The sequence below is a fragment of the Drosophila nasuta genome, chromosome 2L (assembly GCF_023558535.2).
Source record: "Drosophila nasuta strain 15112-1781.00 chromosome 2L, ASM2355853v1, whole genome shotgun sequence".
NCBI classification, from domain to species: Eukaryota; Metazoa; Arthropoda; class Insecta; order Diptera; family Drosophilidae; genus Drosophila; species Drosophila nasuta.
The window spans coordinates 28,524,213-28,551,010 of NC_083455.1; the positions used below are offsets into that span (position 1 = coordinate 28,524,213).

Consider the following 26,798-nt stretch of genomic DNA (forward strand, 5'->3'; position numbering starts at 1 on the left):
GCGAGTGGCAGTTGGCTGAGTCTTTAGCTGGGAAACGTGTCCGCGTAAAATAAAGTCTTGACAAAAGTGAAGGTGCGTCGGATGCTCAAATTTCGTTCGCTCGTTCGATCACATAAATACGGTTACCCACACTCAGGCCCCCTCTGTTAATGTGTGTGCGTGTATGCGCACATGTGTGCGTGTGCTTGTACTTGTGAGTGTGCTACATATTAAACCAATAATTAGATTTATGTATAGATATTATACATACCCCAATACATAAGCACAAATTCCAAAAAATCTCTGGTAAATTAAGTGCGACCAGCATTGCGTATGGGCAACACGGTCCGCGAGTGGTTTTAAGCCTTCTATCAGTTTATATGTGTGTGTGAGTTTGAGTGTGTCTCTCTTGTCGCTGTCGTTGTATTTTTATAAGTGAAAAATTCCAACAACGTTGCAGCCCGCACTGCACTGCAGCCACAATAAAAGAGCACAAATGAAGCAAAACACGTTTTGTTGAAAAAAATATGCTGCGTCTGTTGTGGCTTCTGACGATGTTGCATTTGTGTTTTCGTGAGTGCGCGTGTCGTATTTGTACTATAGGTGTACCAGCTCAACAAACACCAACAGCAGCATCGAGACTATCACAACACCCATTTTAAAATGTGAACTAAAATGGTAGGTATTTTTATTCGTCTAGTGCGAGTAGATGAAAACAGTTTTCTATTTCTATTTTCCCATTTGCTATTGCCCAAAAGGTCCAGTACAACTGACGAAACATCACAATAAATTTGTCAAGAATCAATTAACCTTGCAAGTGCTTACCTAAGGAATTTCATATATCTTTCTCTCTTTATGGCTCTCTCTCTCTCTCTCTCTTTGATTTGAGCTCTGCTCTCTCCCTATCTCTCTTCCTCTCTTGATGCGGGTAAAAGTAAAAAACTTATAAGTCAATCTAGAAAATGGCGTATATGTGGTATGTATGGTAAAGCAGCTTGTGAGGCTGCGGCGCATTGTGAGGTAAAAAGCTAAGCACAGAAAACTAATGGAGCGACAAACCTAACTTTGAAATTCAAACAAGATTAATTGTTAAAATATTATAAGGCAACGGTAACGTAGGCAGCGAGTCGTTATTGTAATCTTTGGCGTCTTTTGTTGTCTGAGGAGGCTGGCACTGTCAGTTGTTCAGAGTTGAGCTGAGATTGAAACGCCCAGCGTTTGTTGCTGTCTCGTAATAGCTTAAATTGTGTTGTTGGCGTCGTTAGAGACATGTAAGAAAGAAGCATAGACGGAAAAAAGAAATACCTTCTCTCTCCCAACTAACTAATCTTGTACCTTTTCTCTGCCGCCTGCTTGTCTCCCTCTTTCTCTCTATCTGGCTCTCTTTCTATGCACAAAAAGAAAACATTTGAAGCATAGACACTGCTCAAAAGCGAAATGTAAATGACTATGGAAATATGAAAACACGTTTTTGTCAGTCATTTCCCAGCTTTTCGGAGTAATAAAGCGAAAACGCAAATAAAAAAGAAAATACATAATAATAAAGATTATGTATTGATGATGATCTATGTACATGTATGTATATTTCTATCTGACCTTATGTACAATCAATTTTGTAGGCGCCTCTTACCAACGAGCATTAATTCCAGTTGATGGTTGATATTACCATGATTCCTTGACCATATGGCCAAAGTCAAAAAAATACGACTTTAACAAAATTCTATCTCCACCTGAAAGAGCCTTTGCTCGTATTAGCATTGCAAATTATACACACAGATATGGTATTTATGAGCTCTTATAAATAGTTCGCATAACCATCTTGAAGTCTATGCATAGTAAAATAGAAGCTGCTTCCATATTGATATTCAGATCAATCTTTGCTAAACCACTTATGTATATGTGGGAACTATTGAAATGGACACTGCAAGTGAGAAATATGTTTAATAAATATCTTTATGAAACTGATTAAAACAAACGAGAAGAGCATTGGAGAGAGCAGACTCATATTAGTCAAGCAAGCGGCACTCAATCGATAATTCACGCCAACTGAATTTATATCTTTCTTTCTTTTTTCTATTCCCATTCATTCACATGTTTATGTTCGTAGCCATGTACATATGTATATGAAAGGGTATAATATAATACGAAACACTAATGCGTCTATGATTGAAAAGAAACAACAAAAGAAAACCAAAACGAAGATAGAAAAAACAACTAACAATACTCTTAGAACAGGTAGATTTTAAAGATTAATGAACGGGTTCAGTTTCAAAAGCTTTCGACGAATACAACATATCTAGGGTAACAAATTTACGATGGATGTGTCTTCAGTGCTTCAATGCTGATTAGCTTTACCCGCATAAGAAACAAGAAAAAACTAGGAGATATCTCTACATATATTTTAACGTGTGTTTTGTTTATAGATTCATTGGCATTGTGATGAAATCATTTTCTATGGTTAGAATGCAATGTTTGGGTCGAATTTATAGTATGTCAGTACTTACCTTTATCAATTCCATATGTAATCATCTGTGATCATGTTGTCTTTTGATGGCGTTTAAAGTTGCATAGACATAAAACATGTCTTTAGTTAAATCGCCACACACGCGATATAAACGGACGCTTTGACTTTACGATTTGTTGTTTATTGAATTATTAGGTCGGAATTCCTTCGAAATCACCTTTTGTTTGGTGTTTAGTAAGATCGATGAGCAATCAGCTTTCAATTAAATATGTGTTGATATCAATTATTCTGATAATTTATTTGTTTATAACTTCTGAAAGTAAAAAGAAGGAAGTGTTTTCATTACTAAAAGCGGCAGTCGAGTGTTACAAGCTTAAGCATTGGGGCCGTCATAGAGTCATAAGACCACAGCAAAGACTGTAAAAAATGTTATGCTCGACGAAGTATAAAATAGGCAGATAAATTGTTAGAGGCGTTAGCACGTTAACAATTAAATCAAAAGTATGTGTGAACTTAAACAGAGGGGGATGGATATAATAAAGTAATTTACTAGTTTGTATAATCATTTGACGCATGCTTATATATATAATATTTCAGTGACAAATTATTTGATTTTTTCTTGCTGTATCTCTTTTCTACTTATATAAAATTATTTTAATAAAATGTTGACTATATGAATATAGGTAGAATATTTATTTTTATATTTATTTATTTTAAATAATTATTCAACAAATTCTTCCTTCTTTATTGCAGATGTCTGTGAAGATTAAAATGAATTAAAAATATGACGTGTTGTAAGTTAAGTACAAATTGTCAAACAGTTAAAGAAGAGCAAAAGCTAATTGCTAATGAAAACTTTGCAAAGTAAGAAAACAAGTGAATGAAAGAAAATCTGCGAATCTCACCAAAATCTTTAAGGTTCTCAGAGAAGATGCACTCACATCTCTCGATCCGCCACAAAAAGAGATGGGGGATCCTGTTGCACTTGATCGTGCTAGCAAATTGCTGGCATGTCACATTTCAAGTACCTGAGGATTCAAGAGCTACGCTGGAATTCTCATCTCCCCGTGGACGCAGTTATGCGACAACTTATGAGCAATATGCTGCGTTTCCAAGGCGTCGTAGCTCCTCACCATCAGGTGAAATGCAATCACGTGCCGTGGATACTAGCGCCGATTTTGAAGTATACGAAGGACAGCCTCGTGGAACACTTGTTGGATTTATTCCAACGAAACCCAAATTCACATATCGCTTTAATGAGCCACCACGGGAATTTACACTGGATCAAATAACGGGAGAAGTCAAGACGAATGCTGTGCTGGATAGAGAGGGAATGCGCAGTCACTACGATCTTGTGGTGCTCTCCTCACAGCCAACATATCCCATAGAAGTACGCATTAAAGTGCTCGACATCAATGATAATTCGCCAGAATTTCCAGAGCCTAGCATTGCAGTTTCTTTCTCGGAAAGTGCTGTGACAGGAACTCGTCTGCTCCTTGATGCGGCAACAGATGCAGATATTGGCGAGAACGGTGTAACAGATCATTACGATATTGTGGCTGGTAATGTGGACAAAAAATTTCGATTGGTGACTACAACGAATCCCAGTGGAGATACTTCCTATTTGCATTTGGAGACAACGGGCAATCTAGATCGTGAATCACGTGGGAGTTATCAGTTAAATATATCCGCGAGTGATGGTGGGACTCCACCTCGACTAGGCTTTCTTCAAGTCAACGTCACTATACTGGACGTAAATGACAATCCTCCGATTTTCGATCACAGCGATTACAGTGTGACATTGAATGAAACAGTCATGCCAGGATCGCCAGTTCTGCAAGTGATGGCCTCCGACAACGATCTGGATGATAATAGCAAATTGACTTATTATTTGGCAGAAACAGAACATCAGTTCACGGTTAATCCCGAAACTGGTGTTATTTCTACAACGGAACGCCTAAATTGTCCGCAACAAACCACCGAACAGACACGAGAGCCCACGAGCAAAAATCATGCCCTGAAAAGTTGTGTTTTTACAGTCTTTGCTCGTGATCACGGTTCGCCTCGTCAAGATGGCCGTACTTATGTGACTGTGAATCTAGTCGACACCAACGATCACGATCCTATCATACGCTTCCAATACTTTCCGCCTACGGGCATCGTAGCTACCGTCGATGAGAATGCCAGCAATGGAACTGTGGTAGCCGCTGTGTCCGTAATAGATTCGGATGATGGCCCGAACGGTGAGACAACCACTCGAATTGTCTCCGGTAATGAACTACATCACTTTCGTTTGGAGAAGACGCCGCTGTTTCACATTGTGCGCGTAAATGGAATCCTTGATCGCGAGGAGATTAGCAAATATAATCTGACTGTTGTGGCCACCGACAAGGGAACGCCGGAACGCACAACGATTGCATATCTCATAATAGATGTAAACGATGTGAACGACCATGAGCCAGTGTTTGAGAAGTCTGAATATTCTGCTGTGCTCAGTGAACTGGCACCAAAGGGTAGCTTTGTTGCCTCAATCGCGGCCACAGACGAAGACACAGGCGTCAATGCTCAAGTTTACTATGAAATTTTGTCCGGTAATGAACTCAAGTGGTTCAACATTGACACTGCCACAGGTCTTATTGTAACAGCCGGATCATTAGACAGAGAAGTCCAGGGCAGTGTGGAGCTAAGCATTTCCGCTCGTGACGGCGGACCAAATCCTAAGTTCGCTTATACTCAGCTTAAGGTCACTATTCTTGATGAGAATGATGAGGCACCACACTTTAGCCAGCAGGAACTTAACATTATCTTAAGCGAGGATGTTGAGCCCCAGTCTATGGTCGCCTTATTATCTGCTACAGATAACGACCAGGGCACGAATGGCTCGGTTACATATTCTTTGGCGCCTAGTGTGGAGCGACTGTACCCACAACAATTTGCGATCGACTCCATAACGGGCCAATTAATGACGCGCCGAACTCTTGATCGTGAGACAATGGCGAATTATGAAATTTTTGTGATTGCACGCGATCAGGGAGCACCGGCTCCGCAATCTGCCACAGCTACTGTGCACCTCGCTGTTGCCGATGTCAACGATAATAATCCTGAGTTCTATCCCAAGCATTACATCTACACACTAAAAGACACCGAGTCAGATAACAAGGAAGGTAGTATGAGAGCTCTGCTAAATGTCACGGCCACTGATCGCGACGAGGGCGATAATGCCTTAATTACATACAGCTTGGAATCTGGCGGTGAGGATATTTTCAGTGTCGATTCAGCAACTGGTGCTGTCATCTTTAAGCTCCATGGCAACAATATGAAAAAATCTTACTACAGTCTGCGCATCTCTGCTCGAGATGCTGGACAGCGGCGTAGTACTCTGGACGCCATTGTAGAAATTGTATTGGAATCGACTACTGAACAACTCGAATTTAATTTACAAAAACCATACGAATTTCAAATAGTTGAGGATGCGGATCAGAAGACAGCAAAGGTCGGGCGGGAGGTGGGCATAGCGCAAGTAAAGCGTGCAAGTGGAGCCATTGAATATATGATAATATATGGCGACAAAGCAGAGAATTTTGCGATTGATCAGCGCAGTGGGCGTATAACCACAGCACGCCCAATTGATCGAGAAATGCAGTCACAGTATCAGATAATTGTCATCGCTCGCAGCATTGATGCAACCACTTCTCAACATCGGTTCGCCTATGGCAAGTGTTCTATTCACATAACGGTACTCGACTTGAACGATAATGCGCCCAGTTTTGTGCAAGAACGAGATGCAGAGACTTCTATTTGGCTGCCCGAAAATACGGCTGCGGGACAGGAAATCTTTTTGTCACGTGCACGGGATCGTGATGCGGGTGTGAATAGTCGTATCACCTACAACTTGACCTATAATCCAGATCAACAGTTTCGCATTAACGCAGCAACAGGAGTTCTTTATTTGCAAAAGCCTATACGTGCCGAGCCTGGAAGTGTCTTGCAAGTGGAGATTATGGCCACAGATGGTGGGTCGCCAGCTCTAAGCAATAAACTTAGATTGCCTGTTCATGTTGCTGACATCAATGATCATACACCTGTCTTTGATCACACATCTTATGAGACTTCACTCTTAGAGACGACAAAAGTAAACACTCGTTTCTTTGCCTTAGCTGCTTCCGATAACGATCTAGGCGCCAATGGTCGAATTTCCTATAAGATCATCGAAGGAAATTCCGATCGTAAATTTGGCGTTTTTCCTGATGGATATTTATTTGTTCGTGCTCCTCTAGATCGCGAAGAACGTGACTATTATGCGCTCACAGTATCCTGCAATGACGGCGGTTCTCCTCAACGATCTTCTATGGTTCCCATTGTCATCCACGTCATAGATGAAAATGATAATCCACCACAATTTACCAACAGCACATTTACTTTTTATATACCCGAGAATGCACCGCCAGATACATTTGTTGGCAAGCTTACTGCAGTCGATCGAGATATTGGTAGAAACGCCGAGCTGAGTTTTAGTGTCCTAGCGAGCTCCCAGGATTTTGCTATAGATAAGCACAATGGGTTTATCAGAACACTGCGACCGTTCGATCGCGAGGCTCTAGTTCGTAACGCCCGTGGTGTGGACACCGCCGACGACGAGGAACGCAATATAAATAGTGGTGGCTCCAACTATCTGTTACTGGAGGCCATGGTTTCGGACAATGGTGTTCCCCCACTTCACGATAAGGTTAAGATTAAAGTCATAGTCACAGATGTTAATGATAATGCGCCAGAATTCTTGCGAGCACCTTATCAAGTAACCATTTCCGAAGAAGCCCCCGAGGGCACTCATATTATGCATGTTTTTACTCAGGACGCAGATGAGGGTCTCAATGGTGATGTATATTATATGTTGTCTTCCGGAAATGAAGGAAACCAATTCAGTTTAGATAGTGCTACAGGCCAGTTAAGTCTGCTTCGCAAATTGGACCGTGAATCACAGGAGGTGCATCACCTAACTGTGACAGCGCGGGATGCAGCACTAAAGAATCCTCTTAGCTCAACTGCCAATATTACCATTACCGTACTAGATGACAACGACAATGCGCCGGAGTTCACGCAGTCCAGTAGCGAAATTTCCGTATTGGAAACTAGTGTCATTGGAACTGAACTAATGCGTTTCCGCGCAAGCGACGCCGACTATGGTGTCAATAGTCAAGTAGTTTTTTAGTATTACGGCGGGCAACAGAAGAGATACATTTCACATTGATAGCATTAGCGGAAGTTTGTATCTGCATAAGCCACTTGACTATGAGGATATCACCAACTACACTCTGAATATTACTGCATCTGATTGCGGCACGCCACCTTTGTCAACAACGGTACTTTACAATGTCATCGTTATGGATGACAACGATAATCCCCCGATATTTCCAAGCACGGCAATCGTGCGACAAATCAAAGAAGGCATACCACTAAAGACCCCAATTGTCACAGTCGTCGCAGATGATCCTGACTCTGGTCTTAATGGAAAAGGTTACATACGTCATAAGCAAACAGGAACCAGAACTGACCGGTGGTCGGCACTTTGGAATTAACACGCAGACGGGAGTGATTTATACACTACGTGAAATCGATCGCGAGTCTATTGATAACTTTCGATTGACAGTTGTAGCTACGGATCAGGCGCAACCCTCGGATCGTCAACTTTCCACCGAAAAGTTAATCACAGTCATAGTCGAAGATATCAATGACAACGCTCCAATATTTGTATCAATGAATGCAGCTATTCTTCCTAGCCTACCCAATACGACAATACCATCAAGGGGCAATGGAGGCTATGTTATGCAGGTGTTAGCTCGCGATGCAGATTCTTCGAGCAATGGCCTGGTAACATATGAAATTGTTGGCGGCCATCAAGAACTGTTCTACTTGCAACGCAACACAGGAGTCATCACTCATGTCCATGCTAATCACTTGCAGGACAACTTCGAAGTGCGCTACCAATTAACCCTAAAGGCCACGGACGAGGCAAGTGGTGAGCGCAAGAGCACTGAGACTTATATAACAATTATAACGCCAGGAACAGCGATGAGCGATGAACCAGTTTTTGATAAGCACAACATCTTATTTGGATCGGTTTATGAGAATGAGCCGATTGGTACTAGTATCTTAACCGTAAATGCTCAACTCGGGGGGGCAGAAATCGAATACTATGTGACAAATGTGACTGCACCTATAGACTCGACCTTTGGACAGTTAAGCAATAGTGAATCACGAGTGCAAGTTGATCGTCTTTTCGACATCGATGCAAAGCTGGGAATTTTATCGACGGCTGTGGAACTGGACCGCGAGGCTGGGCCTCCAGCCTATGAGATAGACGTGTATGCCATCGCATTGGGTGGAAGGCCTCGAACCGCCCTCACGAAGGTAAGTTATTCTATATATTCTTTATTCAAAACAAAAACAATTTTGAAAAATTGTGTAATAGAAACGTCAAACGCTAGATTATTTTGTAAAACATTCACTCTAGAAAAAAGCCATAAAATGTTAGCCGTCAAAGTTCAAATTCCTAATTGCTTATACATATGTACATATGTAGTATAGATTACTTATCCCAATAATAAGAATCTGGCTTTAAATAACAACTTGAAATATTATATATAATAATATAAGAATTATATGTCTTTTGTAGATACATATAGATTTTAAAGTGAATATTTTTTACTTAAATTTTTAACGGAACTTATTTTGTATACACACAAAGTGCGATTTGCAGCTCAGATATTATACATACATACAAGTGAAACCTCAACCTTTTGTTCATTAACAATATAGCTGCAGTTCAGACTGGAGATGCAGAAGGAGATGTAGTTGTGAATGCTGTTGGGATGGACATTATTGGGCCTGTTTCAAGTGCTTATCAGTATAAGTTGAGGCCACGCTAATGCGCTTTTAATGTCTACTGTAGATATGAAATGTTGATTGTACGCAAAAGCTGGAAACTTCTCGAGATTCGGTCACCTAAAGAGCACATGGATACAACACTCTGTTTGCTAGTGTGTGCATGTGTGGAGGCCTTAAAATGCAAATCACATCAGACATGAGGAGCGATACCCATGTATTCTACTCAATGAATGCGGTGCTCGACTAAAAGAATCATTATATCCAATCATTCCTGTACCAGCCAGTAGGGGATCACATACTTCGAGCAGCGAAACTGCATAAATAGGCCGTAGGGATAAAATTATAATATATAAGTTGTTTCATTGGCAGTCGCCTTTAATTATGGAGAATGCCCCACCAGAATCCTTAAGATGTATTTCAGTTGGAGACCCCTTTCCGTGTTGGTGTGTAGCGCATACCACAGTCGAAGTCCTGATGTCAAGAATTGCAAAATCTTCGACCTGTTTTCACTCACAACAGTAAACATTTTCGGGTTCTCCTCTCGTCGCTCTCACATTCGTATACACATACATACATACATATATATACAGTCATTCTCGCCGTCCGGCCCTTCAACGGACGTCTTGTTATGCGCCTCACACTGTTGATTCGATGCCAACCCGACGCTGTTTACTGCTTTCCTCTTGGCTTTTTCTGGCAACCATTGGTGTTTCTTGATCCCCCTTCAGGAATCTTCCGCTTCCCTTCCCACATGACCTGATGCATGCGTAGGTATGCCAGCAATGCACGCATGCAAATGTGTATACGAGTAGTTCCAGTTCTGAGCAGCGCAGCTTCTTGAAAGAATTGCTTGTACCAGCGAAGGTTTAAGTGCACGCACACTTCCACATGCATACACCATATGTACATATATACAAATACGGGTACACAAATTCACACATCTTTCACATACATGTGAATCTGCAGCTTGCGTGTTAAAAGTATTTCAATCAATTTTATTGTTTCTTTGATTTAAAACGATTGTCATGTTTTTTCGGAATTTGTGTTAATTTTGAAAATATGCATTACCTGTCTGCAGAGTACATTGCAATGGCTTCAAATACATATAAATGAAGGCATTGATATATATATATTTCTAAGGGGGGTTGTCGATCCCCTATTTCCCCACAATATATGTTGGTATATAGTAAAAGAAAAGAGACAATAAGGAGACGAGCCTGGCATTGCCTACGATAATAGGAAAGTTAAATTATTTACAGCTTAGTCATCGATTCCTTTGGAACCCCTTTATATTTGCAGGTCAAAGTAAATGTACTGGATAAAAATGACAGCCCGCCAAAGTTTCTTGATACGCCACTAATGTACACAGTGAGCGAAGACCTAGAGATTGGTCATACCATAGCAACAATTCGAGCGACTGATCCTGATCCGGATACAATGGGCAGTATGGTTTTCTCTCTAAGGGAAGGCCATGATGGCAAATTTACCCTTGAACCAACAACTGGTAAACTTCAATTAAAAGATGCATTGGACCGTGAAACAAAAAGTAAATACGATTTGCGTATACGTGTTAGTGATGGAGTCCAGTACACGGAAACTGATATTGTGATTCAGGTAAGCATTAACTTCGTCACTTCTTAACGGTAACTTATTACTGAATCTTTAAGGTGGACGATACCAATGATAATCCGCCGGTATTTGATGAGTCTATTTACTCCTTTGATATACCGGAAAATGCACCACGAGGCTATCAAGTTGGTGAAATTGTGGCCAAAGATGCAGACTTAGCACAGAATGCTCAAGTGTCATATTCAGTCATTTCTGATTGGGGCAATGATGTGTTTAGCTTGAATCCTCAAACTGGAACGCTTACTCTAACAGCGAAGTTGGATTACGAAGAAGTAAATGTCAATTGACTATTTGAGATAATTTCCTTACATAAATATAAATATTTATATTTATAACCAGATACAGCATTACATATTAATTGTACAAGCCCAGGACAATGGTCAGCCCAGTCTCTCAACTACCACGACTGTATATTGCAACGTGCTCGACTTGAATGATAACACACCATTATTCGATCCTATGAGTTATTCGAGTGAAATATTTGAAAATGTTCCAACAGGCACAGAGGTGGTGACCGTTTCCGCAAAAGATATTGACTCTGGTAAGTAATATTATATACACAAAAATTAACAATAGAAGTCCGAAAATATCTCTTATTTTGTTATAGGTAAAAATGGTCTTATTGAGTTCAGTATAACAGGCGGAGATATGGATAACGAGTTCGAGATCAACAGCAATGGTACTATCTCCACTCGCCATCAACTCGATCGGGAGCATCGCAGTTCTTATACCTTAACAATTACTGCTCGCGATTGTGCTGATGAAATTGCCACATTCAATGATCTTAAGGAGACACAAATGAGGCTGAAATATCGTTCGCCAAGACGTTTCTATAGAACACATGAGGAGAATCAGTTTCTGTCGCATCAAAAACAAGAGCGATTATCATCGACGGTACAGGTAAGCTACTATGCTAGATAAAAATGTAAAGGTAGATAGTTATAAAACAGAATAAAACTTAAGAGAGCTGTGCCATTTAAGAAAATAAGTCTGAGTCTGATCTATGGCAAGGTCTGTTTAAAATTTGTATGTTACTTTGGCAAGCCCTCATTAAAAAAAAGAACTGGTTTCACTAAAACTGAAACAAGTATCATATCACATCGTTGGCCATGAAGATCGCAACATTATCTAGTTTACATTGCGCAATTACAGTCGACAGATTTTCTAATCTCAATTCTTTCTCTTACGATATACAACAGGTCACCATACTTATCAAAGACATCAACGACGAAGTGCCCGTGTTTATTTCCGCAAATGAGACAGCTGTTTTGGAGAATGTGGCCGTGAATACAGTTGTGTTTACTGTGAAAGCCATTGACAACGATGAGGGACGTAATGGCTATATTGATTATTTCATCGATAAGCCTGCATTAACTGGCGGTTATAATGGAGTAAAGCTGCCGCCGTTTACTTTAAACCCAACTGATGGAGTCCTACGTGTAGCCGATGCACTGGATCGGGAAATACAAAATAGCTACATTTTGAATATAACAGCTCGAGATCGTGGAGATCCACCACTTAGTACGCAGGCGCAGTTAACTATCAAAATACTAGACGAAAATGATAATACTCCAGTGTTCGACCCAAAGCAGTATTCAGCATCAGTCGCTGAAAATGCCAGTATTGGTGCCATGGTGCTGCAAGTGTCCGCTACAGATATGGACGACGGAGACAATGGCCGTGTGCGTTACTCTATCTTTGCAGGCGATCAGAATCGTGACTTTACCATCAGCGAAGATACAGGTGTTGTTCGAGTGGCCAAAAATTTGAACTACGAACGAAAGTCGAGATATGTATTGACTGTACGTGCTGAGGATTGTGGTGAACAGGAGAGTGCCAGTGATACGGCTGAACTGATAATCAGCATTATTGATATTAACGATAATCGACCTACATTCCTTGATTCCCCATACATTGCTCGCGTAATGGAAAACACTTTGCCGCCCAATGATGGATACCTCCTCACTGTAAAAGCTTATGATGCTGATACACCTCCTCTCAACTCACAAGTGAGATACTTTCTAAAGGAAGGCAATGTCGATCTGTTTCGCATCAATGCATCAACAGGCGAAATAGTTCTATTAAGAACTCTGGATCGTGAATTGCAAAGCGAGTATATTTTAACACTTGTAGCCATGGACACTGGATCCCCGCCCTTGTCGAATACTGGCATTGTCAAAGTTGAAGTTCAGGATATAAACGACAATGATCCCGTCTTCGAGCTTCAATATTATCAAACCATTATTCAAGAAAATCTTCCCATTGGATCTTTGGTGCTTATAGCTAATGCCTCTGACAAGGACACTGGTCCCAATGCCAAGATTCGCTTCAATTTGCTGGGAGAACATATGTCTCACTTTCACATCGACACTGATACTGGAGAAATTGTCACGGCTGTAATTTTGGATCGGGAGAGCATTAGTGTTTATCACTTAACTCTCATGGCGCAGGACAGTTCTATTACCGAACCAAGAGCAACTTCTGTGAATCTAACAATTATTGTGGGGGACACCAACGATAATATGCCCAAGTTTGATGCGAGTACTTTCAATGTTGTCGTGCCAGACAAGATACAAGCGGGCGAGTTTGTTTTCGGCGCTAAAGCTACGGACTCTGATGAAGGATTGAATGCAAAGATCATTTATAATATTAGTGGAAAGGATCAGCAGTATTTCGATGTACATCCCACAACGGGTGTTATACGCACTAAAATGGAACTGGCGCATAAGAATACACCCCACGTTGACATAGTTTATAACATAAAAATTCATGCAACTGACCAAGGTAGCATGCCGCGCAGCTCCACAGCTGAGCTAACAGTTCAAGTGCGTCCTGCTGAACTCTTCCCTGTATTTTCGTACATGCCCATTACACAATTTACGCTACCTGAGGATGTGCAACCAGGGAAATTAATTGCCAAACTAAATGCTTCATCGCCAAAAAAGGGTACTGTAGCTAACATAAGATATAAGATTGCTGGCGGTAATATGGCTCAAGCTGCAGAAGTGGATCCAATAAGCGGTGTGCTAAGTGTTGGATCTGATGGACTCGATTACGAATTGGCTCATCAATACGAACTGTGGATTGAAGCAGCTGACTCTGATAAACCAAGTCTGAATACTGTCACTCTGCTCAAAATTAATGTCACCGATGCCAACGATAATCCTCCAGTTATGGAGAAACTTGTGTACAACAGTGAAGTCATGGAGGAGGAATCTCCACCACAGTTAATTGCAACTGTCAAGGCTAATGACAAGGACTCTGGTGATAATGGCGAAGTCAGTTATCGTTTAAAAAATGATTACAATGGCACATTTGAGATATTTAATTCCGGAGAAATATACACGACTATGCGGCTAGATCGAGAGGAGCTCAGTGATTACGCCCTGATCGTGGAGGCTGTCGATCAGGGAGCACCTCAGCTAACAGGCACAGCAAGTGTTTTGCTCCATCTGCTCGACAAAAACGACAATCCACCCAAATTTACACGTCTCTACTCACTGAATGTGACGGAAAACGCGGAGATTGGCAGTTTCGTTATTAGCGTGACATCTTCAGATCTGGACTTGGGGGAAAATGCACATGCCACATATTCGTTCAGTTCAAACACTGGAGACAAATTTAAAATTGATCCACATAGTGGAAATATAACGGTAACGGGTCACATCGACCGTGAGCAACAAGATGAATATGTTTTGAAGGTAGTGGCCTCCGATGGCGCGTGGCGTGCTGAGACGCCGATCACAATCACCATTCAGGATCAAAACGATAATGCACCTGAGTTTGAGCACAGTTTTTACAGCTTTAATTTTCCAGAACTGCAGAATGCTGTCTCATTTGTGGGCCAAATTATAGCTACAGATCGGGATAAGCAGGGACCCAATTCTGTAATCTCATACTCCTTACAATCGCCATCGCCCATATTTAGCGTCGATCCCGCTACCGGGGAAATATTTAGCAAAACTAAAATTCAATACAAGCACTCACAGTACACAAGTTCACCAGAGAACATGTTTGCACTCAATATTCTGGCCACGGACAATGGCAAGCCGCCTCTGTACTCCGAGTGCTTAGTTAACATCAACATTGTGGATGCCAACAATAATGCACCCAAGTTCGAAAAGGAGGAATATCTGTCTCCATTGCCAGAGCATGCTAAAATGGGACAACGTGTGGTTAGAGTTCGAGCAAATGACGACAATGATGTTGGCGTAAATGCAGAGATTGATTATGCTCTGGTCAGCTCCAATACAAGCTTATATTTTGCCATCAACAAACATGATGGTTGGATAAGTCTGAGAAAAGAAATTGGTGCTCGGCCAAACACACGATTTGAGTTTAAGGTCAGAGCCACTGATCGTGGTGTGCCACCACAATCAGATGAGTCGCATGTCGTTGTAATTGTAACCGATGAGAATCGTTATATTCCCGAATTTATCCCACTCACTTATCAAGTGATTGTGCCCGAAAACGAGCCCATTGGCTCCACAATACTCACAGTTACTGCTACCGACAAAGACATCGGACCTAATGGCATGTTGCGATATGCTATTTCTGGTGGCAACGAGCGAGAAGACTTTAGTGTTAACGATAAAACGGGAGCTATTACCATAATGCGATCGTTGGACTACGACTTGTTGCAGGACTACCACTTGAACATTACTGTCCAAGATCTGGGCTATAAGCCACTGTCTGCTGTGGCCATGCTTACGATTATACTAACTGATGTCAACGACAATCCGCCAATCTTTAATCAATCGGATTATCATGGTTATATAGCGGAAAATCAGTCAGTGGGCGCTAATGTGTTCCAGGCCCATGCCACAGACAAAGATTCGCCAAAGAATGCTATTATACACTATTCATTCCTCGCAAGCGATCCAGATCGTCACTTCTTCACCATTGATGCCAAGAGCGGAATAATTCAATCTGCAGCTAGTTTCGATTATGAAGAGCGTCGTACTTATACACTTCATATAAAGGCTAGAAATCCCGACTCGATCATGGAGAGTTACGCAGTGCTGCATATTCACATCTTAGGCGTCAATGAGTTCTATCCTAAATTTTTGCAACCTGTTTTCCACTTCGATGTATCGGAAACTTCCATTGTCGGTACTGCTGTGGGATCGGTTCAGGCCACAGACAAAGACAGCGGAGAAGATGGACGCATCTATTACTTGTTGGTTGGATCTAGCAATGACAAGGGATTTAGTATCAATGCTGACACTGGCTTACTGCACGTGACAAAGAGTTTGGATCGTGAGACTCAGGATCGTGTCGTGCTTATGGTGATGGCCAAGAACTATGGCAGCATACGAGGCAACGATACGGATGAGGCACAGGTGATAATTTCCATACAGGATGGAAATGACCCCCCAGAGTTTGTAAAGCATTATTATGCATCGAGCATATTGGAGTCGGTGCCGGTCGGAACATTGGTGACCACAGTTAAAGCTATAGACAAGGATGTGCGTCCGCAGAATAATCAATTTATCTATTCAATTATCAACGGCAATCTAAAACACAGTTTTAAAATTAACGAGGAAAACGGCGAAATAAGCACGGCTGCCATGCTGGATCGAGAAGACATTGGGCGCTATAATTTAGTGATTGGGGCTATCGATACGGGATTGCCGCCTCAAACTGGCACAGCCACAGTACGAATTGACTTGGGCGACATAAACGACAATGGACCAACTTTTAGCGCCGAAGGTCTCCTGGGTTATATATCAGAAAACGAGCCAGCAGGCACAACTATAATGACCTTGGCAGCGAGCGATCCTGATTTGCCCAAAAAATGGCGCACCTTTCAGTTATAAAATTGTAGGTGGCAAACACAAGACCTGGGTAAGTGTTGATAAAAAACACAGGTCTCGTAAAGTCTACCACCAGCTACGATCGCGAAACAACTTCGACTCTAGAAGTTGTTATTGAGGCAGAGGACAGTGGCATTCCCAAGCAACGATCCCAACATAAACTCATTATTAAAGTCCTCGATCAGAACGACAATCCATCAACTCCACGCACTGTGCACGTCGCTGTCAACATATTCAACAACGAATTGCCAGCCAATATAAAGCTCGCTGATGTACATCCTAACGATGTCGATATTGTTGGAGATTATCGGTGCAGTTTGCACGGCAACGGTCAGCTGGCCATAAAGAGTGGCTGTGACTTATATACAACATCAGTGACAAGTCCAATTGCATATTCTTATAGTGTCAGGGGTAGCGATGGCAAGCACAACGAAGTGAACTCAAATGTAACTGTTGATTTCGAGAACTTTAATAATTTAACCATAGCCAACACTGTGTCACTACTTATAAGAAACATGTCTGCTGTGCAGTTCCTTACGCAACATTATCAACCCACTTTGGAATTAGTAAAGTCAAGATTTGCTTCCAACGATCAAGTGCATATTTATAGCCTGATAGATGTGGAAACCAACCAGACGAGTAATACAAATGTTGAAGCGCTTCTTGCGGTACGGACACAGCAAAACTATAAACAGCCAACTAAAATTGTAGAACGACTGCGAGAGAAGCGCTCCGCTCTCTCAGAGCTACTGCACTCCGAGGTGGTCATCGGATACGAGCCTTGCAATACACCCGAGGTGTGTGCCAATGGAGGTGTCTGCAGTGCAATGATTCGACTATTGGATATGAACACCTTCAGCATAGTTGACAGTCCAACACTGATTCTCAGTGGTCCTCGCTTCGTCCACGATTACACTTGTCAATGTGCTAAAGGATATGCTGGAGAACAATGTGCCAGGAGACAGGACCCTTGCATACCCAGTCCGTGTCAAGGGCAGGCACCATGTCGACGGATGGGCAATGATTTTCAATGCGACTGTCCCACTAATCGAGAAGGCAAGCAATGTGAAAGGGAACGTAGCGATGTCTGCTGGGGCAAGCCTTGCCGTAATGGCGGTAGTTGTCAACGCAGTCCAGATGGCTCGTCATACTTTTGTCTATGTCGACCGGGCTACCGTGGAAGTCAGTGTGAGAGTTTAGCTGATTCATGTCGTCCAAATCCTTGCCTGCATGGCGGCTTGTGCGTAAGTTTAAAGCCGAGCTATAAATGCAGTTGTCCTTCTGGCCGATATGGCCGACATTGTGAACGTTTCAGTTACGGCTTTGATCCGCTCTCCTTCATGAGTTTTCCGTCTTTGGATCCTACCACAAACGACATTTCAATTGTATTTGCTACAACTAAATCGACAGCCCTTTTGGTCTACAATTACGGTCTGCAGACTGGCGGGCGTTCCGATTTTCTGGCGATAGAGTTAGTGCAGGGACAAGCGTACTTTTCATCAGGTGGCTCACGAACTGCAATAAGCAGAGCTATGGCTGGCTCCAATCTCGCCGATGGCAGTTGGCACAAGGTTACTGCCACTCGCAATGGGCATGTCATGTCATTAAGTGTCGCCAAGTGTACTGAATCTGGTGATGTTTGTGCTGAATGCACTCCAGGAGACTCCAATTGTTATGCGGATGTTGTCGGTCCAGTGGGGTAAGTCATTTTTTTTAATTTCTCAGAGAAAAATTTATCAAAAGCAAATTACAAGAATTGAAATTTTTTTCCCAATACACTCGCCTAAATTAAAAAGGAATGCATTCTACTTTCAGAACTCTAAATTTTAACAAGGAACCAGTGCTTATTGGAGGCCTCGCATCCGCCGACCCTGTTCTTGAGCGACCTGGTCAAATACACAGCGACGATTTTGTTGGCTGTATTCACAGTGTTTCAATTAATGGACGAGCCTTGAATCTGAGTGCACCGTTGCAACAACATGGCATCACCCCGGGCTGCCATAAACAATCCTGTCAGCCATCTCTGGCAGCAGAAAGATGTGGCAAGTTTGCTGGGCAGTGCATTGATCGATGGACAACTTCGCTGTGCCAGTGCGGAAGTCACTTGCAATCGCCGGACTGTGGCGACTCGCTTGAGCCTGTAACTCTTAGCGATGGCAGTTTCCTTGAATTTAAAATCTCAGAGCAATATCGTCGCATGCAACTTCTTGATAGTCTTTACCATGACAAGAACGCATGGACCACTCGCTCAAAACGTCACTCAATTGACAATAATAATGTCAATACATCGACGTTGTTTTTTGAGCCACCTAAGCTGATAAGCTTGCTCTTCCGCACTTACAAGTCACAGGGTTTAATTCTGTATGCCGCTACTAATCACATGTACACCACAATCTCTTTGCTGAGTGGACAGCTTGTGTACTATTCCAAACATCATTTGTCCATTAATATGACAGTGTCCACACCAAAGGCGCTTCACGATGGCAAGTGGCACAACGTTAGTCTACACAGTCATAGCCGTATACTGCATCTACTCTTAGATGGCCAGCGAGTTGGCGATGAATTGGACCTTGCTGGAGTGCATGATTTCCTCGATCCCTATCTGACTACACTCAGTGTTGGAGGTACAACTAATGGTCAGTTAGATACTGAACCATTTGCGGGTTGCATTGCCAATTTTACAATAAACAACGAACTGCAGCCTTTGAACGGATCGGGAAGCATTTTTCAACAAGTGAAGCACCACGGCAAAGTAGAGCTGGGCTGCAGTGGAGCGGATCTTGGAGTTGACGCTGCCCAAGTTGCCGATCCATTGAGTATTGGCATCACACTGGTTATTGTGTTCTTTGTTATACTGGTTGTGGCCATATTTGGCTCGTATATCATCTATCGTTTTCGCGGGAAGCAAGAGAAAATCGGTAGTCTCAGCTGCGGAGTTCCCGGATTTAAAATCAAACATCCTCCACCAGCAGCTGTGCCACAAAGTCAAGTGGCGGACCATGTCCTAGTACGCACAATACACACTAACGAAACTCCCACTCCCGCTACAGATCACATACGTCCACCTGGACATCATTTGGCTGGGCCCGAGCTAATTACAAAGAAGTTCAAGGAACGCGGTGACCTGCCACCCACAGCAGATCTTCCGCAGCCTCAGCAAAGGCCTCAAAGGCCGGACATCATTGAGAGGGAAGTTGTTGGGAAAAGTCCGCCAATTCGAGATGAACATCATCTTGCAATTCCACCACTGAATCCACTACATCCCCTCGATCACGGCAGCTCCGTTGACATGGGCTCCGAGTACCCTGAGCACTACGACTTGGAGAACGCAAGTTCAATTGCTCCCTCTGACATTGATATTGTATATCATTATAAAGGATATCGTGAGGCAGGTGGCATGCGCAAATACAAAGCAACCACTCCACCAGTTGCTGCATATACCCACCACAAACATCAGAGCACAGCAGCCCAGCAGCAGCATCGTCATTCTCCACGTCACGCTGTCAACGCCCCCTTTGTACCTCGCGTGCCCAATCAGAACAATCAACCACCACCCTCGACATCAACATCTAGAACGCATCAGACAACACCACTAGCACGCCTCTCGCCCAGTTCTGAGTTAAGCTCGCAACAACCAAGGATTCTAACCCTTCACGACATTTCCGGCAAACCTCTTCAGAGCGCTCTTTTGGCGACCACGTCGAGTTCAGGAGGTGTGGGCAAGGATGCGCTTCACAGCAATAGCGAACGCAGCCTCAACAGTCCAGTGATGTCCCAAATGTCTGGTCAGAGTTCGAGTGCAAGTCGCCAGAAATCTGTGGCTCCTCCCCAAGCGCCACCACAAAGCTCAATGGGTCTAACTGCTGAGGATATCGAAAGACTTAATAGTAGACCCAGAACTTGTAGCCTAGTTTCAACACTAGATCTATCATCGAGCAGTGAAGCGCCAACGCCGCGTGTTTCAGGCGGAGCACTTCATCTATCGCTTGGCGGAGATGTTGATGCGCATAGCTCAACATCGACAGATGAGAGTGGCAATGATAGTTTTACTTGCTCGGAAATTGAGTACGACAACAATAGCTTAAGCGGCGATGGCAAGTACTCCACCAGCAAGAGTATGCTTGACAGCCGGAGTCCTGTGGCTCGAGCGCTGAGCGGGGATCCAGCGAGAAATCCAAATGCGGTTAAGACTCCGCCGATACCACCACATGCGTATGAGGGATTCGAATCGTCTTTTCGTGGTTCACTTAGTACACTTGTTGCCAGTGACGACGACCTGGCGAATCACTTGAGTGGCATCTACAGAAAAGCAAGCGGCGCCGCTTCGCCATCTGCCACAACTTTGGGCTGGGAGTACTTGCTTAATTGGGGACCCAATTATGAGAATCTAATGGGCGTATTTAAAGACATTGCTGAACTGCCTGACACAAGCTCACAACAACAACCACAACAGACAACTCAGCCCGTGTCAACATTACGTATACCTAATGTACAAAAAGCACCAGAGGAGTATGTGTAAATGACTCTCTTATGTATCGAATTGTATGTATATTTTATGAAAACTATGCCTTCCTAAATGTTAAGTATTGCCATTTGATTTTGTAATGTACAACATAACCGCAAGGATGTTTTAATTAAGACCCAATATAACCATTGCATTAATATTTATCAACTGTAATTATAGTTAAAAACAATCATTAAACGCCTTGTATCAAGGTTACACACATCCTAAGTGCATTCCTACTTCCATAAGCATCAAAGGGAATGCACTGACTGATTTTTGAATATGCCAATAGAAATAGTAAGCTAATGCACAACTACAAAAAGACACTATTCTTAGTTCTTAAATATGAATGCAAGTACTTGTGCATGTGTACTTCTGTTGTACGAGCATGTACGATATATGTGCTATATTACATTAGATTGAGCTATTCTATTTATTGCCATTTAAGTACATTGTAATTTTCACCAGCATTTATACTAAACTGCATTAGTATCTACAACTTTCGCATGAATACAAAATTTATTAGGAATCTAGATGTAATATTCTGTAAATTACAATTAACAAATAAATACAAGCTTACATATCTTTAATCTCGAATTATTCTCAATTAGATGTCCAAACTGCTGATTAGTCAATTTGACACTTTTCATTTGCCAGACTTTATTTTCGAAGAGACAACCTGCGCTTGTGACCTGCGCAGAAAGTGCTTCTAATTTTTCCTTAAATAAGGGGTACATTTGCCACTACAAAAACAGAGCAAAAGTAACTAAAAGTTGCAGTCGTTGCTGACTACTGGGAAACACCAGACACAAGTGAACAAAGTTGAAATAATCGATGCCTTAAATTTCTAAGTATATTTCTTGAAATACGAGAACTAATTATGAGATACTTTAGTTTGAATTTTAGTAAGCAAACTCAATTATTCAAGTGAAAAGACGATGCATATTGTGAAGCTCTGAAAATTGGTTAGATAATTGCAGTAGTGTACCTGCGGTTCCGCCATGTTCTTTCAGCGAATTTTTGACCGAAAACCCATTTCACAGAATGGATACACCGAAAACAATGAAAGTGTCATTTATGATTTGAGTGGCACGAGTGTTGGCATTGACGATACCAAGGATAACAACAACAATAATAACAATCAATCAAATAACAGCGAAGTAGCCCCCGTCAGCGGCAGTGATAATAGTAAAATGCATCAACGACGCACAGAACCTACAGTAGGATCAGTGCAACTAACCCCCCTATGGGAACATGTTCTACGTACGCGGCGCTTGCCGGAAGCAATTTGCCCGGCTACAATGTTTGGCGAATTCCATGAACGTCTACAGGATCCAGAGTGGCAAGTGCGGCAGCATGCTCTACGCGTTCTCGTCGACGTTCTGGTGGTGATGAAATCGAAGGCCGACAAGTACAATATTCATTTCTTAGTGGATCTGATCAAAAATCTGGGACATCAAGCGCCCACAGTGCGCAAAGGAGCTTTAGATTGTTTGAGAGTATATCTCGCAGAGACAGCCATACCCGAGGTGGTCATGCTGCAGATTTTAGACATCGGTTTGAATCACCAATCTATCTATGATGAGCGTTTGAGCTGTGGAGTTTTGCTGTCACTGCCCGCATTGCTTCAATCAATTTTACACACGCCGCAACGACACTTCATTGTGAAGCATACTATTGAGCGTATACTGCAGCGATTGCAGCGTAAGCAAGCCCAACAAGAAATTTCAATAAAAGTTCTGGCAAAAATTAGCGAGCTGCTTGGTTTGCAAGAGTTCGAGAGTTATTTGCATGACGTGAATGGTCAGGATGCCTTGGCCCTGTACAGGCATCTCTGCAAAGTATATTTAATTTCAAATAAGCCTACTACTTCTACAAACGGTAATGCTGGAGCCTGGCGAGCTATTCCTCGAGAATATACTTGGCGTGGCAGTGGATTTTCTCAAGCATCTGAGCCAGAATCTTTACTGATGACCGAGAAAGGCGGCAAGGTGATTATGGAAACGGAAATTAAAATCAACGATGATACCCTTACTATGCGCATCCTCGAAGCAGAGACTGAAACCGAGGAGACAGATAGTCCCATTATGGGTTCAACTGAGCTTGTGTGTCGACCATTAGCAAGTGCTACGTCTCAAAGAGATTTAAATGCGGGTATTCTGCAAATTATTAGCGACTCGGAAATGGAAGAAATAGCGGAGCCATCTCACAATGAAAACAATGAACTTGGCACGCCCATTCGTGGCTTGAAGCGTGTCACTTTTGGTGGCGAGGTTGTAAAAATGCGCACACCTGACAGCGATGCAGCACCTTCGGCACATAATAATGAGAGCACAACAACAGACCAAAGCAAACTCAGCGCTATTTCAGTATCAGCGATTAAAGGACATTCATTGTTATCAACGCCATCACCATCACCAGCAGAAGAGCTGAACTCAGAAGAGAATTCGAACTCACCAAATGAAAATGCCATGACAGAATTAACATTGGAAATTCCCATTGATAACACAAAGCCCTTGCCTAGGGCACATAGTGCACATTCCCCAAAGCGAAGTTACAGTGCCATGAGCGAGCCCCCAATTTCGAATTCCAGCAATTTCACATCACCAAAGCCAGAAATGACACAGTCTCCTGCCTTTCGCTGCCGTAGCATAAGTCCGGCTGGCAGCAGCAACGTCAGTCCGAAAGTGCCCCACAAAGAGATCGAAGTGCTGCATAACCTACAACGTGATTTAGATCCCTCGCCCCGTTCAATGCGTCGCATCGACTGTGTGGCAACTACAGACACAGTTACACCTTCGCCTACAACAGCATCTGTAATGTCAGTAGAACTGCCTTCTACACCAAATACGTGGGAAGACCTAGACATTGTGAGCTATAAAACAATAATGGACCTTCGCTCAGGGGTAAGTGTATAATCTGATTTTATTGAATTTATTTCTGGCCTTTTTGCTCTGGCAAGTTGAAATTATTATTTTGATTTTAATTTATTCAATATAATCGAATATAAAAAGTATTTATAATTATGCGTCTCATATTCTCGAGACAACTATTCTCTAATCTTCTACACTGGGCATGCTGCCATTAGTTTTATTGTTGCTTGCACATAAAAATTAAAAAGTGAAATTGTAACGCACGCTACCCCACTGCCAATGACCATTCTATATGCCAACTGGCTAACTGGGTTACTAGGATATATACATTTTCATATGCGTTCATAATTTGCCTTCATAATGGCCACCCAAATTTATTACGTACACGACACGCATTGCCCCCTCTTCCTCCAACATCAATATGTACACATAGCTGCTGCTATTATTTTACCGGCAAGCCGGGTGCTTACTAATGAAAACTTAGCGATAAGTGCAGGGTTCAGTCATACACATATTAATGGCAGGCAGAACAATGCTAGCCACTGCCACTGAGGAAAGCTGTACCCTTTTTGTTGTAGTAGAGAACTCCAACCAATGACCTATTAATTTTTGACATGAACTATTCAAAAGTTATATATTTTATGAAACGATTTTGTGAGTACTTCGAGTAACTATGCTCGTCAAACTTTTAGGTAAATCGTGGGCGCTGCAAATTTGAAAGCAACTTCATTTGAATTGGAACATGTGATATGCTTGTAAAATTGAAGTTGAACTGTGACAGCAGAATACGATTTAAAGTCTTAACCAATCCTTTTTATTTTGATACTGTATAAACGTGTACACATGTCACAATCGAACGACTCGAATAGTTGACAAAAATTGTGCTATCCATATTCTCATAATAAGAATTAAAACATTAATTCAAAATTTATTTCTTGAGCATTCAAAACATTGGATCTTTTTAATTTTAATCCGAAGTTATTGGGAATGAAACTCAGGTCATAATTTTTTCTCTGTGTAGCAAAACTCAAGTAAAAACTCTTAAGAATTTTTGATAGAGCTGCATGCTATTTGTAATGTGTTATTGGTAGCTGCTGCAGAGTGCCAATGAGTACGGTGCCAGTGGTTGGTCTAGCCGGCCAATCATTTAAATGCACGCGATATTTGTAGCTGGTAAAAAAAATCAACAACAATAACTCACTAACAGCATGCATACGAGTACGAGTACACGGCGATAAAATAATAAGAAATACATTGGGTACTGTTGGTTGCTGTTGATGGAAACGCAGCGTAACTTGGAATGGGTTGGGATGAAGAGAGCCAGAGCCAGAGCGTGCCAACAACTGGGTCAAACACAAAAATAATAAAACATTAACAAAAATTATAGCGCGTATAGAATACAAAAAGGCGCCAAAGAAACCCACTTACGGAGCATGGAGGATGGCGCATGGGTCAAAAATGATTACATTTAAAGTAATGTTCTCGTTGAATACTTTTGCATTACTTTGAAACATTTCACAATTCAACAAAAAGTGCCAAGTAACAATGGAGGCAATTATTGAAATGCTTCTCGACAATAAAGCATTCTCCATTTTCACCCAACTCTCAGGACTGGCGCAATCGTTTGCAGGGAATATCACAACTAGAGATAGCATTGAGCTCATCAGCCAACTTGGTACAAGTGCTGCCCTGTTTGGATAGTCTGTTGCGCACCTTGTTGTCTTCCGAGCGCAATTTAAAGGTATCTGAGCTGAAGCGCGAGGTTTTAGTGAATCTTATCTCACGGCTTCCGTTGGACAATTTAGAGGAGCGTACGCACCAAATTCTTTCAGGTCTCTGTCGCCAAGGCAACGTCGGAGCTAATCGTGTTTGCAAGGCACTTATGCAACATCTTCCAGCTGGCACAATTGTTGCCAAACTGACAGCACCAGAGTATTTGCATGCCAAGAGCTCCAAGGTGAGTATACTGTTCTCATATATATTTTTTGATGTTGTTAACCTATTTTATATTCATTTGCGCAGTTTCGTGACCATGCGTTGCAAATGTCCATATTCGCATTGATGACTTTTCCCGGTACTTGCTTTGACATCAGTAGCCTGTCCGAGCAAGTTACGTACGCCGCCCTTAATCGAAAGCGTCGAGTGCGACAGGCTGCCCTAGAAGTGTTAGCCGTGCTTGCTGATATATCATCGGCGGAGCAAGTCTTGGAAATCGTAGCAGAAATTGCAGCTGGTGTAGAATCGGGAACTGCCCTGTTGACGGCTGTTAAAACACGTTTGTCACGTCCACAATTGCCCGTTATAACGTCGGACGGAGCAGTTTTATATATTTTTCATAAAATGGAGCAGATGGGCATCTCAAGTACAGGAGCTGATATCGATTGGATTACACAAGGGGACGGATCAGCCTCGCCCAATTCTATGAAAAGGCGTCACATGTCAAATAAAAAACGAGTTCTCCAAGAAAGAACGGATGTGGATAATAAGACTGGAGCAAGGTTAGTCGACACATATGATATGTATGACAAGATATGTAATATATTTTAACTTATATTATCTTTTAGTTTTAAGACTTATGAAAATTTGCACCGGCATTCCTTTCATTCGCCACCTGAAGCCCTAGACATGTCTAGACCAAATGTAAGTAC

At 42.2% G+C, this 26,798-nt stretch overlaps 2 protein-coding genes across 4 annotated transcripts in view; both read left to right on the top strand.

The window, feature by feature from the left end:
- LOC132799016 (cadherin-related tumor suppressor) lies at positions 1-21,292 on the top strand. Its single transcript, XM_060811114.1, is given in 12 exon segments — positions 1-657; positions 3,197-7,646; positions 7,648-7,953; positions 7,955-8,851; positions 10,628-10,942; positions 10,996-11,229; positions 11,297-11,498; positions 11,565-11,857; positions 12,157-16,746; positions 16,748-16,816; positions 16,818-18,472; positions 18,589-21,292. Coding segments are annotated over 11 exon segments (15,588 nt in total). The 5' UTR covers positions 1-657; positions 3,197-3,323.
- LOC132799019 (uncharacterized) overlaps positions 21,232-26,798 on the top strand; it is a 9,482-nt gene continuing 3,915 nt past the window's right edge. For all 3 annotated transcript variants that reach the window (XM_060811129.1, XM_060811130.1, XM_060811132.1), the window contains exons 1-5: positions 21,232-21,315; positions 22,321-24,183; positions 25,760-26,107; positions 26,173-26,648; positions 26,715-26,790. In XM_060811129.1, coding sequence (XP_060667112.1) covers positions 21,304-21,315; positions 22,321-24,183; positions 25,760-26,107; positions 26,173-26,648; positions 26,715-26,790 — 2,775 coding nt within the window. In that variant the 5' untranslated portion in view covers positions 21,232-21,303. The remainder of the gene's footprint in view (positions 21,316-22,320; positions 24,184-25,759; positions 26,108-26,172; positions 26,649-26,714; positions 26,791-26,798) is intronic.